This window comes from Urtica dioica, chromosome 7 (genome assembly GCF_054948205.1).
Source record: "Urtica dioica subsp. dioica isolate 48M chromosome 7, U.dioica_male_clone48M_v1_H2, whole genome shotgun sequence".
Classification (NCBI taxonomy): Eukaryota; Viridiplantae; Streptophyta; class Magnoliopsida; order Rosales; family Urticaceae; genus Urtica; species Urtica dioica.
This window is the reverse complement of record NC_142762.1, coordinates 33,316,893-33,334,827: the sequence shown is the minus strand read 5'-3', so window position 1 is coordinate 33,334,827 and position 17,935 is coordinate 33,316,893. Positions and strand designations below refer to the sequence as shown.

The 17,935-nt window shown below is 39.2% G+C and overlaps 2 protein-coding genes across 2 annotated transcripts; one reads left to right on the top strand and one right to left on the bottom strand.

Moving 5' to 3' along the window:
• Window positions 1-7,884: 7,884 nt before the first annotated feature.
• Window positions 7,885-8,658, top strand: LOC149390929 (uncharacterized). Its single transcript, XM_089619893.1, has one exon. It carries the CDS (start codon window positions 7,885-7,887, stop codon window positions 8,656-8,658), a length of 774 nt encoding a protein of 257 aa, XP_089476019.1.
• A 3,679-nt stretch (window positions 8,659-12,337) lies between these two features.
• Window positions 12,338-14,318, bottom strand: LOC149390928 (uncharacterized). Its single transcript, XM_089619892.1, has 4 exons — window positions 13,317-14,318; window positions 12,776-12,835; window positions 12,519-12,618; window positions 12,338-12,351 (listed from the first exon to the last, which is right to left on the bottom strand). The coding sequence occupies exons 1-4, from the start codon at window positions 14,316-14,318 to the stop codon at window positions 12,338-12,340; spliced, it is 1,176 nt and encodes a 391-aa protein (XP_089476018.1).
• Between the last annotated feature and the right edge of the window lie 3,617 nt (window positions 14,319-17,935).

Sequence of the window (17,935 nt, the reverse complement as noted above, 5' to 3'; positions counted from 1 at the left end):
GTTCTAAACCCTTTGTGAATGTGTGAATTTTTTATGTTTTTTTTGTGAATCTCTTTCATTGAATTACATGTTTATAAGGTACAATAAAAAAACATATTCAATCAATAGTCAACAAATCATCTCGATAATATGTTTATAAGGTACTATTACATAGAAAACCAAAAACATAAAAAATAAACATCCGAAAATACAAAATCACGGGATAAGGTGGTTGTAGAATAAGCCCACGCACCATTTCTTCCTGAACGTTCTCATATTGACACTTTGAAGAGTGTCAAATGATTCGTTCAGTACTAGGTGCTCGACATACTTCAGTGCGAACATCCCGCAATCACCGCTACAACACAAGAATAAGTAAAAGAAATTGTCAAAAAAAGTTGAAACATAACTTGAAAAAAAAAGTTCAATTAACTAATTGTTTAAAAACATAAATTGTCAATATAAACATAATTGTTTAAAACTTGTCAATAAAAACATAATTGTCAAAAAAAAGTTCAATAAACTTGTCAAAAAACTTGTAAAAAAAAAAACCAAACTTCTAAAATAACTTGTCAATAAAAACATAATTGTTTAAAACTTGTCAAAAAAAAGTTCAATTAACTAGTAAAAAAAACTTTTTTAAACGAACTTGTAAAAATAAACAAACTTGTAAAATAACTTGTCAATAAAAAGATAATTGTTTAAAAGTTGTCAAAAAAAGTTCAATTAAGTAGTCAAAAAAAACTTTTTTAAAAGAACATGTTTACATGTATGCACATTGTGGGACCTTGTCATCGACGATCCACGTCAGGTTAGTGAACTTAATTTCACCATGCTCACTCTCCCGATAAGAGTGGGGATGGTTCTTGAAGAAACCACCTATGGCCACAATCCTCGCAAATGCTCGACTCCAAGTCTGAATAATAAACATTTTAACAATGTTAAGTAACCCTTATAATTTAATTAATTGTTGCTCTAAGGTAATAATTGTGAATAACATAACATTTTACGTACCTCCATCAGCTCAGTGAAGTCCTTTTGATGGTTCGACGACTGCATGAGATCCTTTTGGCAGTCGAGGACGGTAATGGTCCAGGCCTCGATGTCGATCCGAAATGTGAACCAATGAATGTTCTGGAAGTTCACGACGAACAGGATCTCGCGAGCACCATCCCAAGGCAAAATATCGGCGTCCGTATACCCAGTCATCGGGCTAATAGTTGCCCTCATGTCCCAGTCCACGGGTTCGGGCTCTGCTCCCAGCTCGATGGCCTTGTTGATGTTCGCTTCTTCCGTTCTGAATCGGCCGTACACGTGCTGGACCCACCGACAATCCATGATTCGGACGTCTTGCCGATATCCGTCGAGAGCTCGTTGGCGAGCCCGGACCATGTGAATCATAGCATCAATATGCTGAGACATTAGAAACATATAGCGTTATTTTAAATTGATAGGGAAATTGAAACTATATAATAACGTACCGAATCATGTAGCCATCTGGTTTCTACCAATATCGTGTCGAAGAAAATCGTGTCTCCGTCACACATCTTCAGTCGAACAGACTCCATGAACTTGCCGTCCCACTTTTTTATCCGCACCCACTTAACGAAATTATCAAACTCTTTTTGCTTCGCGTCCTTCAACGGCTTGAACTTGGGGATCGGCTTTTCCAAATACTTGGGCCTCGTCGGATCAGTGAATTCGGCCCAACGCGACGTCTTCTGTCGCACTTGCCGATCTGGACGTGCCGGAGTAAGCTGTGCCTTCTGTCTTTTCCTTAGAGGAGTTGTGAGCGGGCGTAGCTAATCCGAAATGTCTTCTCTACAAGGACTCGACGAAGAAATCGACAACCTGGGAGAAGTCACCGGCCTGATCTCCGATCGCTTCGACGACTCGCGATGCGTTGAAGACGGCTTCTTCGACTTCTTCGATGACTCGCGATGCGTAGAAGACGGCTCTGACTTCTTCGATGACTCGCGATGCGTAGAAGACGGCTCTGCCTCATGCGATGGAGATGCCGACTTTTGACTAGCCGCCGGAGGAGGAGGAGGAGGAGGGGTCCGGCGTTTACGACCATCAGCTTGGGTCGTGGGAATTTCACCCCCAGGCAAGCCCGTTGCGTCCTCGAACAAAATGTTCAGCCTCTTCCACATAGAAAGCTGAAAGTCAAAGTAATAAATATGTCACAAAATTTAAACTTGTCACAAAAATTTAAACTTAACTCTAAAACGTTAAAATAAAATTTAAACTCAACTCTAAATTTTAAACTTAACTCTAAAACGTTAAATTATATTTAAACTTAACTCTAAAACGTTAAATTATATTTAAACTTAACTCTAAAACGTTAAATTAAATTTAAACTCAACTGTAAAACGTTAAATTAAATTTAAACTCAACTCTAAAACGTTAAATTGATTTAAACTTGTCACAAAATCTAACCTGTCTAACACTCATGCGCTCAACTCTACGGCCGGTCGTGCAAAGAGAACGTAAGACTATCCATTGTGACTGAATCATTCGTTTTTGGGATGCTAGCAGTTGTTCTTGAGATGCTCGCAGTTGTTCTTGGGAAGCTCGCATTTCTTCCCACATTTCCCGTGTTATGACAAAGGCCTCGGGAATGTCGGCGCGAGAGGTCGCTGTGGGCCTCGATCCCATTGCGGGAGTGGTCGGACTAGCAAGACGAACACGTGGAGTGTCTGGCACGTGTTCGTCGTCGAAGTCTTTTACGATGGCATCTTCTGCAACAGTCGCGACTCGATCTATTTCTTCTTCGATGTCTCGCGGCTCTGTCGCATCTTCTCCCTCGACGTCTATGGGATACAGACATTTGCTCGTCTGTGTCTCGAGGAGAGTGAACATTTCTTTCTCTGGTGCCCTTGGTCTCAGCATTTGAAGAACACCCACCTACAATACATTAATAAACGTTACCAATATTCCAAAATAATGTAAAATACATTAATAAACGATAAATAATAAAAAGTTACCGTTTTTTTATTCAAGACCGCCTCGATGTCTTTGCCCATTATGAGCACATTACTAGACCACGAGTGCATCCGGGGCACACGAATCCCCTGGTTCGACCCGAACCTCATCCCGATCTCTGGGATAGCCTCGTACGCCCAGTAATGAAGGGTATGGAGATTACCCGTCAATGTGTACTTGGCCTCTTTCTGTGCCACATCCGGCTTGTCCTTCAACTTCTTTTGCAGCGTCTCGTGATAACGCCGTAGGTTCACCGACAGGCTGGAATACGTCTCTGCACAACTCAAATTTCCCCAAGGCATCTTGAAGAAGAAGGGGAGGTCTTGAACGATGTATAGAAATTTCTGCCACCTTTCTTCGATGGCTTTGTTGGCCGGTTGCCCCAGAAGATACCCATAGACGAATACGAGCAGCCCGAGCTTGAACGCAGCGTCAGGGCTTCGACATATGGTGAACGCGTTGATCAACGCGCTCAACTTGCTTCCGGCAACGCCGTTCAAGTGATCCGTGATCAGTCCATCGTTCTTTCGACTCGTCTTGTTCGGCTTTGGTCGGACCGTCTTCATAAGTCATCCCCGAGACGAGTGCGTACTCGAGGCGTCCAAATCGTACTCGTTTGCCTCCGATACCAAAATGTATCTCCCCCCGTACCGTCGCCTCGATCTTCTTCTGAAGGAGAGTATGTACGAGCACCGGTGACAAACCAAGCTCGCTCTCCGTAAAAAATTGCTCGAACGGAGTCCCGAGGATTCGTTCTTTTATCCCGAGCTCATCGAATCTACTCCGTACAAGCTTCAAGATCCCCGTCCCACCGTACGTGATACGCCCCGGGAATGAGACGTTGTAAATGTAGTTTAAATTGTCCTAAAAAAACAATAAAATTAAATCAGAATCACAATTCAATTTCACGAGACCGCGCGCCGCGCTGAGACAGTCGCGCGCCGCGCATACGGGGATCTCTTTCATTTTTTAAAAAATCATCGTATAGCATCGTACAGCATCGTATATCATCGTAAAACAAGAAATTAAATTTTTTAAAGAAATCATCGTATAGCATCGTACCGAATCGTACGACATCGTACAGAGTCGTACGACAATTTTTGAGAAAACATAAACTCATCGTACACCATCGTATCGCATCGTAGAGCTCTATGAATTTCATCGTACGACATCGTACAGCATCGTACGACATCGTACAGCATCGTACGACATCGTACAGCATCGTACGACATCGTACAGCATCGTACGACATCGTACGATGCATCAATCTCATCGTACACTGGCCCTAATTTCAAACCCTAACATTCTAAATCCGATCCAAATCAACTCAAATCAACTCAAATAAGATTAATACTAACTCATAAACCCTATTCTAACTATTTCCAAAGACATTTAACAACAAATTAGTTGAAAACTTACCTTTTTAGATTACTTTTGAGCTCGGGATTTCTGTGTTTCACCGCCGCCGAAGATTGAAGCGTTTCCATCGTACGCCATCGTCCTCTATCGTATTATATCGTACTGGCTCGTACAAGATCGTATGCCGTCGTACAATATCGTAGGAGTTCTCAGTTTTTTCTTTGTTTTGGAAGTGAAATGGAGAGGGAGAGAGGCGCGAATGAGTTCAAATAGAGGACAGGGGTATATTTGTCCGTTTTGGGTCCAAAAGTCCATTTTTAGATATTTTAAAAAATTAGGGTATAATCTTGATATTTAATCAATTTTTAAGCCCACTTAATGAAATTTCTCATTTTGTATGAAAACTTATTTTCATGCTTATCTGTAACAAATCGCTTACTTACGAGTGCCTCTGACACGTCAGCGCGTTGTTAAATATCAATGCTTATATAAGAAACAAAAAAATAAAATCATTGTTAGAGAGATGATATATGACAACATTTTTTTCTATCATCGCTCATCATCTTCCTACAAGGCACGTGGGATCCAACAATTATATACAAAGAGATTCAATTTATTAAAAAAAAAAAAGAATTCAAAGCTACTTGTTTTTATATATAAACTAAATATCATCTTTCTAAATGGATTGTAGAACCCACCACTTAAATATTAAATAATAATAATAAATTGAAAATAATTTGTAACCTGTACCATAGTAACTACGAAATCCCAAAATATCAAATATAAAAGTAATTACAAAATCTCAAAAGATCAAATACACATATACTATATAAGAAATTTCATAAACTGGGTCTAATATGTAACAAAATATCAAAGTTATTGCATTAGTTGAAAATATCTAACATTGGATTTTTGACCCAAAATCGAACAAAAAATCATTTCAACCCATTGAACCATCTTTTTCTCATTCTCTCTCTAATTTCCCTCATTTCTTCTATTCTTTCTTCCTCTTTAACTCTCAAAGAGCCCTCTAATCTTCTCTCCATTGATGGATTTCGGTGAAGAATGGTGACTTCGATTTAGTGATCCAGCGTAGAAAAATATGGAATTTCACATCATTTATGATGGAATACGATAGATTAGAATGAACTTTAATCTTTTTACAATGAAAGTCATGATAAATTATGATAATTTGCAATAACATACGATAATTACTACAGAAAAACAAGATTTCGCGTGACAAAAATCGACTTTGCGCGACAAATATACGATGATTTACTACGATATACGATAATATACGATAAAGTTCATACTTTTTTGGGCATTTTGAGAAATTAAGATAATTTATGATAATATGCGATAATTTACGATGATATGCGATGCTATACAACAATATACGATGGAAAACGGTAATTTACGATAAAATTCATACTTATAGGACATTTTGAGCGGTAAATGTCAAACTCACGTGAACTTATCCACCGTAGGCCGTCATATCTCGTCGAATTCTCTCATATCTCATCCTAATCGAGTATGAGAGATCGAGTGAGGGTTTAGTGGAGAAAGAGTGAGAGTAAAATGAGTTTATTTGATTTGAGGGGTATTTTTGTCCGATTTTGGATCAAAAGTCCAATATTGGATATTTTGCAACTAATAGGTCTAACTTTAATATTTCACCACTTTTTCGGTCTATTTTATGAAATTTCTCTGTCCAGTCGTCAATATATGTGATCATCTAGGTTATGAATTGAAGAAGATGAACCTGGTTAAATGGAAAATATGTAAATTAACATTGAATTTATTTCATAATAATAGAACGATATAGAAGTGGGTAAATATCTACTTGGAAGCTGGTCAAATGAGTCCAATCCCTAAAGATTAACTCCACGTGATCACATGACCAATCGAAAAAAAAACTAGCGATTTGAGTTGGTAACAACTTATTGGACCTTTTTAGATATTGACAAAGCGGTTTCCACTTATTGGATGTGAAAGCAAGGAAGTGATTAGTGTGATTTTCTTCTTCTTCTTCTTCAGTTTTTGATTTAGTGTTATCATCACCGAGGGTGGTGTTGTAATTCTTCCTTGGATAATTAGGACATCCAGGTTGAATGTGCTAAAACCCTCACATTTTCGACATCAAATTATTTTTCCTCTGCTCTATGATTCAACCGCAAACCCATTTGAATGATGCGGATAACAACGGGGCCCAAAAATTAATGTGTATTTGAATTATAGGAAGAGAAATTGCTCAAACTACCACTATATCAATATTTTTTTCCAAAAATCCACCAAAGTATAACTTTGGCCAAAAATACAAGTTGTCTCAAAGTGAAAAACCAAATATACCCTCAACCTTATTTTTTTCTTTCAATTTCACACCTACCTCATTTAATATCATTCCAAATTAAAATTTCTATTTTTTATTCAAAATTATTTATCTCTCTCTCTCTCTCTCTCTCTCTCTCTCTCTCTCTCTCTCTCTCTCTCTATCTCTCTCTCTCTCTCCCCCTAACCGTGTAAGTGTAGTTGAGATTTGAGAAACCATCTCCCCGATTTACTCTCTCTCTCTCTCTCATTCGAACTCACCCAAACCTCACCCAAACTCACCCTCCCGATACTCTCTTTCTTCTTCCCTGAATCGCGACCGAGACCCACCCCGAACCCGAATCCTTAACGACCAGTGTCACTCTCTCTCTCTCTCTCTCTCATTCAAACTCACCCAAAATCGCGACCGAAACCCTTGCCCGAACTCGACTTCACTCGACCAATCCCTCAAGTCGCCATGTCTGACCCACCCAACCCTATTCTCGAACCCACAACGCGAAAGAGTCCTAGGATGATAGGGCCCAAACAACCGGAGGCGTCCGGAGCGACCACGCCAAACACTTCTCCAGCCCGGAAAAGGAAAACGACTGTTTCGCCAAGGTGAACACGAAGAAGGCTACGAAGAAGCCCCGCCGTGGCTTGAAACTCACATCTGATACGGACCAGGTAATTTATCAATCTCTATTGTTTTCCCGTGTATTAACATGTGCTATTAGATTTGTTGTTTTTGGGAATTTTAGGGTATGAGTTTGTTTGTTGGAAATTGGTGTCAAAACAATGAATTTGTTCAGCATGTATTAGATTTGTTGTTTTTGGGTAGTGAATTAATTCTGTTGTGGTAGTGAATGAAATTGTGTTTGAAATTGTTTTTGGGTAGTTAATGAATTCTGTTGTGGTAGTGAATTGATGTGTTACAAAATGTTTCATTATGGTCGGAAATTGTGTTTGAAATTGTGTGAAATTGTGCTCGGAAATTATGTTTTAAATTGTGTGAAATTGTGTTTGAGATTGTGTGAAATTGTGCTCGGAAATTCTGTTTGAAATTGTGTGAAATTGTGCTCTATCAATTGTGTTTGAAATTGTGTATGAGATTGTGTGAAATTGTTCTTGGAAATTGTGTTTGAAATTGTGCTCGGTATTCAGGGGTGGAGGAGGTACATTTGTGAATCAAATGTGGTTGATCATAATATCAGTTTTTATGGAACGTTGGAGACGTTCGATAAATCAGCGGCTATGGGTCCAGAAGTGAAGGCTATGTTCCGCAACTCTTGTTTTGGCCAATTTTTGGACGTCCCGAAGGTCACCCGATCCTCAAAGATAATTAACCATTTATTGATGAGGGTCGGTTACTTTATCGGTGAAAAAGAGAGGGAAGATACTCTCTTTATTGAGCTCGGGGGAGAACCGCGGGCGTTCACAAGAGAGGATTTTTGTTCTATCTTAGGGCTGCGCCATGGGGACGTCCCAACCTTGGATTATACCGAGCCGGCCGAAGGTGGACTGTTCAGTGAATTGTTCTCCAACGGGACGACCAACAGTCGTGTCGTGCTTACAACAAAATTGGTGGAATCGCAAGGGTGGCCGCATGAGAAGCGAGTCAAGCTCTTGCTTCTTCATTTTCTGTTCAACGTACTTCTCGGTGCCCCTTTGGGTACGACCATTCGAGATTGGTCGTACGTTAAATTGGTAGAGGACTTGGACCAATTTAACTCGTACCCGTGGGGCAATGTGGTTTGGAAATTCTTCGTTGAAAACTGCCGTAAGTACGTGAAGAATGTGGAGAAGAAGGATTCCAAGGCGAAGATAAACCTTCCTTCTTTCATGTACCCACTTCAAATTTGGGCGTACGAAATCATGCCCGTGTTCTCGACACTCTTGTATTGCGAGAGATTGTCTTATACCGATGTACCTCTCATGTATCGGTGGAAATCAACGACTCATGTCGTTGACAACACGTTCTCAACCATTTTGTGGCAATCTGAGAACCTTGTGTTCAAGCGAATGTGAGGAGAAGAAGTTAGCTTGAAGACAATGAAGAAGCCGAGCCAACCGAAGCTGAAACAGAAGGTGATTAATCTTGATTATGTGTTTTTTTATGGTTTTAACGTCAATCGTTGACATCAATGTCAAAAGTTGACGTCGATTGTTCACATCGATGTCAACAATTGACGTCAACTGTTGACATCTGTGATTTATGACATTTCTGTTTGTTGACATTGATGTCAACAGTTGACGTCAATTGTTGATATCAATGTCAACAATTGATGTCAACTGTTGATATCTGTGATTTATGACATTTCTGTTTGTTGACAGTAAATGTCAACAGTTGACGTCAACTGTTGACATCAATGTCAACAATTGATGTCAACTATTGATATCTGTGATTTATGACATTTCTGTTTGTTGACAGTGATGTCAACAGTTGACGTCAACTGTTGATATCTGTGATTTATGAGAGTTGTCTAACCTTTGTTGACATTAATTTTGACAGGCACCGGTGGAATCAGGTGGAGGCACATCCACTCCGTATACAACACATCCGTCCGGCATCGGAGAAAACTATGAGGTTTGTAAATCTTTCATACATGATTTACTCTTTATTAATAGAAAACATTGGCTTACGTCTACTTTTAACAAAGGCTCGGTTGATGGCCGTTGAAGCCTCTGTCACCCATATAAGGACAGAGTTCGCGGCGTTCAAGACGGAGATGGAACAGAGCTTCAAAGAATTCACTAGATGTGTGAATGAAAAGTTGATGGAGCTGGCCAAGATGATACCGGGAGCTGTCCAAGATGCACAACCTGAAGAGCTACAGGATCCAGAAGATTCGACCGAGAAAGACGAAGACAAAGAAGAGGCTGAAAAGAGAAAAAAAGATGAGAAAGATGAGGAAGAGGCTGAAAAGAGAAAAAAAGATGAAGACAAAGAAGAAGAAGGAGATGTTGAGCCGGTTGTCAGCATAGGAGATGACATAAGAGATACACAAGAGACTCAAGAAGGTATTATTGGTTGAAGAGTCGAGTTTGGTTTGTGTTTTATCAAAAGTTTTTGGTTTGTGTTTTATGAAGTTTTTGGTTTGTGTTTGATGAAAAGTTTCTGGTTTTTGTTTTATGAAAAGTTTGTTATTTGTGTTTTTTGAAAAGTTTTTGGTTTGTGGTTTTTGAAAAGTTTTTGGATGTCTATCTATGTTCATCAATGTCAACAATTCACTTGAACATTTGACATCAATGTCAACAATTGACGTCAACAGTTGACATTGATATCAACAGTTGACGTCAATTGTTGACATCAATGTCCACAGTTGACATCAATTGTTGACATTGATATCAATAGTTGACGTCAATTGTTGACATTGATGTTAACAGTTGACGATAATTGTTGACATTGATGTCAACAGTTGACGTCAATTGTTGACATTGATGTCCACAGTTAACATCAATTGTTGACATTCATCTTTTTAAATTCAGGGTTGATCAAAGAGAGCCAGTTAGAATCAAGTCACTAACTGAGTCCCAATCGAGAGCCCGCATTCTAGAATTAGAATGTGAGCAGTTTGAAGATGAGATGTATGATGATAGTCAACTCATCTTTGTAGGCTCGGTTCCGGAGGGACGAACCCGCGAGGAAATGGAGGACGAGTTAAATGCCGCAAAGGATAAGGAAAATCGGGATTCATGGAAGATGATTCCGATTAACATAGACGATTCACCGCAAAGACCTGTGAGAATCACTGGACCGCCGGATAGGTACACTCCTACACCCATTCCGAGGCCGTTCGTGAAGTTTACGAAAGGAATTTCGCGTCCATTCAAAAATCCATTGACTCCTCATTTTACTCCATCAAATCTTGAGGACATTACTGTAATGGAGACATGGCTGAAGTTTGGATTGTTGAAGAAGAAAGATGATGAACAACGTTGGTACGAGCCACTGGAAGATAAATTGCCATGGGGATGGAATTTCACCGAAGTTGAAATTAGATCAAAGACATTTTTCCGTAACCTCTGGACCGAAGAAGAATGGCTTAGCGATCAGGTACGACATTCAACTCTACTGTTGTTTTTTTAATGGTTTTGAAGTCTAGAAATTGGTGTCAACAATTGACGTCAACTGTTGACATTGGTGTCAACAATTGACGTCAACTGTTGACATTTGCGATTTATTACCTTTCTGTTTGTTGCAATTGATGTCAACAGTTGACTTCAACAGTTGACATCAATGTCAACAGTTGACATCTGTGTCAACAATTGAAGTCAACTGTTGACATCTGTGACTTAAAAGCTCTTTGTTCTCTAATATTAATCCCTCAATATTTTGTGGCAGCGTGTTGATATCATCTCTTACTACCTCCGGAAGAAGAGAATGACTGGGAAATTGCAAAAGTCGTTCACAATTATGCCGGCTTTCTTTGTCACCTATTGCCTCCTTGGGTATGACGCTTGGAGGAAATGCAAAGACAAGGACAAGTTTAATTGGTCAAGGCAGTCTCGGATCTATGATTACATAACCGCGACCAACAAGTCCTTGACACACTCTTGGCCCTGGGTAGACGTCGATCACGTCTATTTGCCCTGTTGTTTCAAGGATAGGACGCACTGGTTGCTTCTGGTTGTATCGATTCGAGAACGGTCCATTAAAATCTATGATTCTATGTCAAGCAACAAGCCTCATAAAAAAATGGTGACATGCCACGTCCAACAAATTGCAGAATTCCTCCCACTAGTCCTCTGCTCTATTGACACCTTTGATCGTATGAGTATTGAAGACACGAGCTCAGCCCCGTTCACAGTATCCACGTCGCTCACCATGCCACAGCAGAGCAATGGGTACATATATAACTATTATTTAATAATACCGTATTTATATGATGAACAAGTTGTCTAATCGCAGTTTTTTTCAAAACAGTGGTGATTGTGGCATGTTTGTCGTCAAGGCTATGGAGTTTATCAGTCACGGCATAGATCTGCTTGGGGTCAAACAAGAAGATATGAACATGCACCGACAACAGCTCACGATCGACTTATACAGGCATGGGGCAGTGAAGTTGGCGACCCATGTTGGATCGGACATGGAGATAGATGAAAATTAGGAAAAAAATGTTGTTCACGTAGTACTATTATCTTAATCTTTTGGTAAATTAGGAAGCAATGTTAGCAATAGATGATAATTAGGAAACTTCTCAAACTTTTCATTTCTCTTTATTTTATGATATCATGTTTAATGAATATCAACAATATTTCAATTATCAATCTGTATTTGTCTTTTTAATGGTTTTTACGTCAATTGTTGACATTGGTGTCAACAATTTACGTCAACTGTTGACATCTGCGGTTTATTACCTTTCTTTTTGTTGACATTGATGTCGACAGTTGACGTCAAATGTTGACATTGATGTCAACAATTGATGTCAACAATTTACGTCAACAGTTGACATCAATGTCAACAATTGACGTCAATGTCAACAATTGACGTCAACAGTTGACGTCAATGTCAACAATTAACGTCAACAGTTGACGTCAATGTCAACAATTGACGTCAACAGTTGACGTCAATGTCAACAATTACCGTCAACAGTTGACATCAATGTCAACAGTTGACATTAATGTCAACAAACAGAGAGATACAAAAGTAGTCTGAACAAAGTATAATATTAAACAAAGACATTCTTAAACAAAGACATTCTCTCTAACAAAAGTAGTCTGAAGAAAGTATAATTAATACAATACATAAAGCTATAACTAATCCGTGGATAATGGAGTAGCACTACTGCATGTTTGACGGTTGTGGCCGAGTACCCCGCATCGCGCACACTTGCGCCTCCTAACTTCCTCCCCTTGAGAGGGTATTCTTCTCTTTTTCGGCCTACCGGCAGCACGCGCTGCGTGTTCAGGCGGAAGAACTACGATATTCTCCACCTCGGGAGGGGATAACCCAACTCGAAATGTCGCCATGAGGATGGTGTACATCTGCGTAAATTGCCCTCAAATACTCGGTTGAATAAAACTTGGAAATGAAGTTCTCAACCGGAAGATTACGTTCACGACAAGCCGTAATTCCATGTGGACAAATAAATTCATGAGCTTGCCATCGCCGGCATGAGCATGTATGTTCTTCTAAGTTAACGGCATATACAATGCCCTCTCTGTCAACTACCTCAAACTCCTCGACTGAAGATGGCCTCACCTGGCACAAAAAATAATATTTAATATTTAATTACTGAGAATTCTTACATTGTTGACATTGATGTCAACAATTGACGTCAACTGTTGTCATCAACATCAACAATTGACGTCAATTGTTGATATCAATGTCAACAAACAGAGAGCTCATAAATCACAGATGTCAACAGTTGACGTCAACAATTGACATCAGTGTCAACAATTGACGTCAACTGTTGACATCAATATCAACAGTTGACGTCAATTGTTGACATCAATGTCAACAAACAGAGAGCTTATAAATCACAGATGTCAACAGTTGACGTCAACTGTTGACGTCAACGTCAACAATTGACGTCAACTGTTGACGTCAACGTCAACTGTTGACGTCAACGTCAACTGTTGACGTCAACGTCAACAATTGACGTCAACTGTTGACATCAACGTCAACAATTTACGTCAATTGTTGACATCTTTAGTTAATTCTTATTTAAATAAACACTTACCAACATTCGAACAGCATATGAAGTGTATTTTTCTGCTCTGGTTTGGTATTCTTTTTTCAAAATGGTTTGTGTATTTGCCGCAGCTTCCCGACGCTCATAAAACCATCTCATACTTCGCTCTCTCAGCCAATCCATCAATTTTGAAACTGGAAATTGTCTCACCTTTACATTTAATGCATTTAATGACTCCGCATTGTTGTTCGTCATGATACCATACCTCTTTGCCCTGAACATACACCTTGCCCATCTTTGGTACCCAACATCATTGGCTAAGTAGCGACGTATTTCAGGATTTTCAGCGTCCAACATGACCATAAAACTTTCAAATTCCCGCTGAGTGTATGCTTTTGCGGCACCGTAAAATTTCCACTTCACCTCATTCGTGATGCCCTTGAAAGTAGTCTTCAAATTACCGTGTAGATGGAACATGCAAAAACCATGATCACAATTTGGAAATACCGTCTTGAGGCCATTGATTATACCAGCATGTCTATCGAATACAAATACTTGTTGCTCCCGTTCCCCAATTGCGTCCTTTAATTTTTCAAAGAAGTAAATCCAAGCCTCATTAGATTCTGAAGGACCAAGACTGTAGGCTAGTGGAAAAATCAGCTTGTTTCCGTCCATCCGACATGCCGTATATAACGTCCCTTTGTAATAATTCTTCAAATGCGTACCATCGACAATAATAACAGGCCTTACGTACTTCCACCCCGTTCTCCATGGCCCGAGTGACATGAAAAAACTTACAAATACACCGCCATCACCAGTGACAAGGTCAAAAAAAGAACCCGGATTCTTAGTCTCGATCATGTACCTTAGCTTAGGCAAGAACTTGTACGAGTCTTTCGAATCGCCGTAGAGGGACTTTAGAGCCTCTTCTCTGGACCGCCAAGCCTTTTTGTAAGACATAGACACTCCGTAATCCATTTGCATGTAATTCCTTATCTCTTTTGGTTTGCTCATTCCCACGGTTGGATCAATACACTTATGCTTAACCATCTCTCCTATTAACGAAGCTGTTGCTTAAGGGTGACGTCATTGCCTTAAGTTTAGGGGACAAGCGTGCTCATTGTCAAATCTAAAATATGAAAATTACACAATTAGTTTCAAAACCCAAATGTCAACTGTTGATTTTAGAGTTATCACCTGTTGACATTAATTGTTGACGTCAATTGTTGACGTCTGTGAGATATTCGCTCTCAGTCAAAATAAGGAAAATAATTCACCAACGTCAACAATTGATGTCAACAGTTGACGTCAATTGTTGACATCTGTGACTTATTTGCCTTCTGTTGACTGAGAGGAAATATCTCACAGATGTCAACAATTGACGTCAACAATTGATGTCAACAGTTGATAACTCTAATTCAAATTCATAATTCAACAAAGAGTTTACCTTCTAATTTGAAATATGGGTGTGTTTTCCTTTCTCACAGCTCGAACAGCCCATTTACAATGCTCTCCCGGACAAACAATGTGCAAGGTGTTTTTGTCCGAGCTCTTTGTCATATACGAGAAGTTGTTGCTTATGGCGAACAACATCAAGTGCTTCTTTAAAGTCTTTTTATTCGAGTACAATGCATAACGCTCAATAAATACAGGGGAATCACCATCCAAAATAAGGGTGTCCTCTCTCGTAGTAGACGAACTTGGCACACTATGTGGAGGGGACGGTGGAGGACTTGTTCTTCGCGGTGGAGGAGGGGAGTTTTGTGGTGGTGGAGGGGGGGAGTTTCGTGGTGGTGGAGGGGGGGAGTTTTGTGGTGGTTGAGTAGGGGAGTTTCGTCGTGGTGGAGACATAGAGTTTCGTGGTGGTTGAGGAGGGGAGTTTCGTCGTGGTGGAGACATAGAGTTTCATGGTGGTTGAGGAGGGGAGTTTCGTCGTGGTGGATGAGGAGTTGGGTTTCGTGGTGGGAAGCCTCGTCGTTGTTGTTGTGTCTCATTGTCTGACAACCTAATGTCATCCAATCCTAATGTAGAACGAATTGCCGATTCATGAGTTGGGACCGAATCACACCCCTCCTCGGGTATTGATGGCATAAGGGGATTTCCGTCACAACCACTATCACGGCTGTTGCGAGTGGATCCAACTCTTGGAGAATCGAGCCCCGATGGTTTTTCTTTTATTTCCAATATCAATTGTAATTTCTCCGTGTCATCTTCCCTCCTTCTTCTCAAGTATAAATAACCTTTCAGCGTGTCGTCGTTGGTTATCTCAACAGGTATCATTGCACCAGCCATCGCATATGAAACGCCAATTGTATGGGTAGATGGTGATTTGCGCAAATACGCGTAAATTATTTGCATCAAACTAGCGAAGCTCACTTCAGACGGCACCATAATTCCGAAAGATCCTTTCTCATGATACCGACCAGGTTCAACCCAAGTACCACTATGCTTGAATAATAAATAAATTTCCGTCATCACTGCATACAAATAAACAAAGGTAAGTTAGTAACTGTTGACTTCAGATGTCAACAGTTGATCTCTAAATCTCAACCGTAGACGTCAACTGTTGACGCTAATGTCAACAATTTACGTCAACAGTTGACGTCAACTGTTGACATCTAATGTCAACAACTGATGAACTTCGATGACATATGACGGTGCTCATTGGCCGGAAGAGGCTTTGGCGCACTCCAATAAACTAAAGGAAATATTCGCTGGTAAGTCGGCCACCGATGGATTAGCGATGGGACCAGCCGAAGTAGCCGCCATCGGCAAAGCTGCATCAACCGCTCGGGAAAAATCTACTGCACGCAAGAGAAAATCTCCGATGAGCAATAAAACCATGTGGCAAGAGGCAATTCAATCCCAAACTGAAAGTAAGCGTTACACAAGTGATCGGTTGCTTGCATTTTTGGTAGTGAAAGAAGCACGGAAAATGTCTAGTCACGCGGAGTCAAAGAGTAGAGACGAGGTCCTTCTGAAACAATGTGTGGAAAAACTTACAAAGCATCGAGATTCGCTTTCGCTGAAACAATACAGCGGATTCATGATGGAGCTTGTGAATAAGAAGGACTTACGCATTGCTCTCATAACAATCCCGGACGAAGTGACAATACCTTTTCTCAAAGGCTTAAGTGATGATTAGAAACTTTGGTGGATTCAGATTTTATTTTCTTTTAGTTTTTACTTGGATTGAGGGACTCTATTATTAGTCAAGATGCTTGGTTAGTTCGGCTGAGCTCTGTGCATATATACCTTATTAGCGGTTATTTATTTATTTTGGGCTGTTTTCTGATGGATTTAGACTGAAGATCTTTTGTTGTTAAGAATGTAGTCGTTTTGGATATGTGTGTGTGATACTAATTAGAATGACTTCTAATGATGATTATCATTATTTACTTTCCTGCTAGCGACGATATCAATTAGTTAGACTACTAATGTCCATTATTATTCTTTACTTTCCTACTAGCAGAGTCTGCATATTTTCAACTTGATTACTAAGATTTTTTTCATTGCTATTGTATAATAGCTAATGTTTTTCTCGATGATAAATGTCATTTTAATAACACACCTGATCTACATCAGTTACGTTTTTCATTAATTTCATAGTTCATCTAAACTCGTAATATCATAAGAAGGATTGAAGATGGCATTATTTCATCAATGGTCGCATGTTTGATACGGTGAGGTCATTGTGTTTGTTTCTTATTTTTTGAGTTAGTCTCAATACTATAAAATTTGGACTTTACAAAGGACAAAAAACCATTGTAGACACTGGGGTTTAGACGTTGCGAATCCCTCTCTTACAAACCATTGTAGAAAATATGTTTAGACGCCATGTTTAAATAGAGCTACATAAATTGGCTTTATACGATTTTTTGTTTATTTATTTTAGTCCCGTTGTTTTCAGAAAAATAATAACCATTAGAAGAACAGAATTCGTTCAAAGAAAAATTATCGGCTAGAGGATTTTAGGAGAATGAATTTAGATACTGGCCTAGAAGAAGGTGATAAACATGTGAAGCCATAATAAATGCCCTTGACGAGTATAAATCCAGTATTAGAGGGTTCATAGCAGTATAATAAGAGAAATAGGTCTCTTCAATGTCAACATAGTGGTCTTGTCGTGAGTTTTACATTAGTATAAAGTTCATTAAAATTTATGATTTGGATAATGAGAGTTACGTATCTTTTTATGACTTAATTAAAAAAAGTGGGGAAAATTATGAGAACGGTAGACAACTTAATGTTTTTTTTAAGGGAATAACTTTCAGTAATGATTAATTATTTTTCGTCACATATTTGTAGTGGATTGGAATAATACTTCATATCTTTACTTTTAGGCAAAAATCAAAATGTTTGATATGGATTGTGCATCATTAAAAATCAAAATATCCTATAGTGCAATTATATGGACATAAAAACAACACACGTGATGAAATGTTTAATAATAGATAGAAATAGTTGCTATCAGGTAACTTGTCGTTAGAAAACAATTAAATACAATTAATGACGATAGAATTGATACCTTAATCATATACCTTGACAAAATATGCCGTGTAAAACCGTGATATTTCTTTTTCATCATTTTTTTTTTTGGAATTTTCCTTGTAGAGGGTGACCATGATGTTATTTATGCGGAGACATTAAAGCATAACATGTGTGTC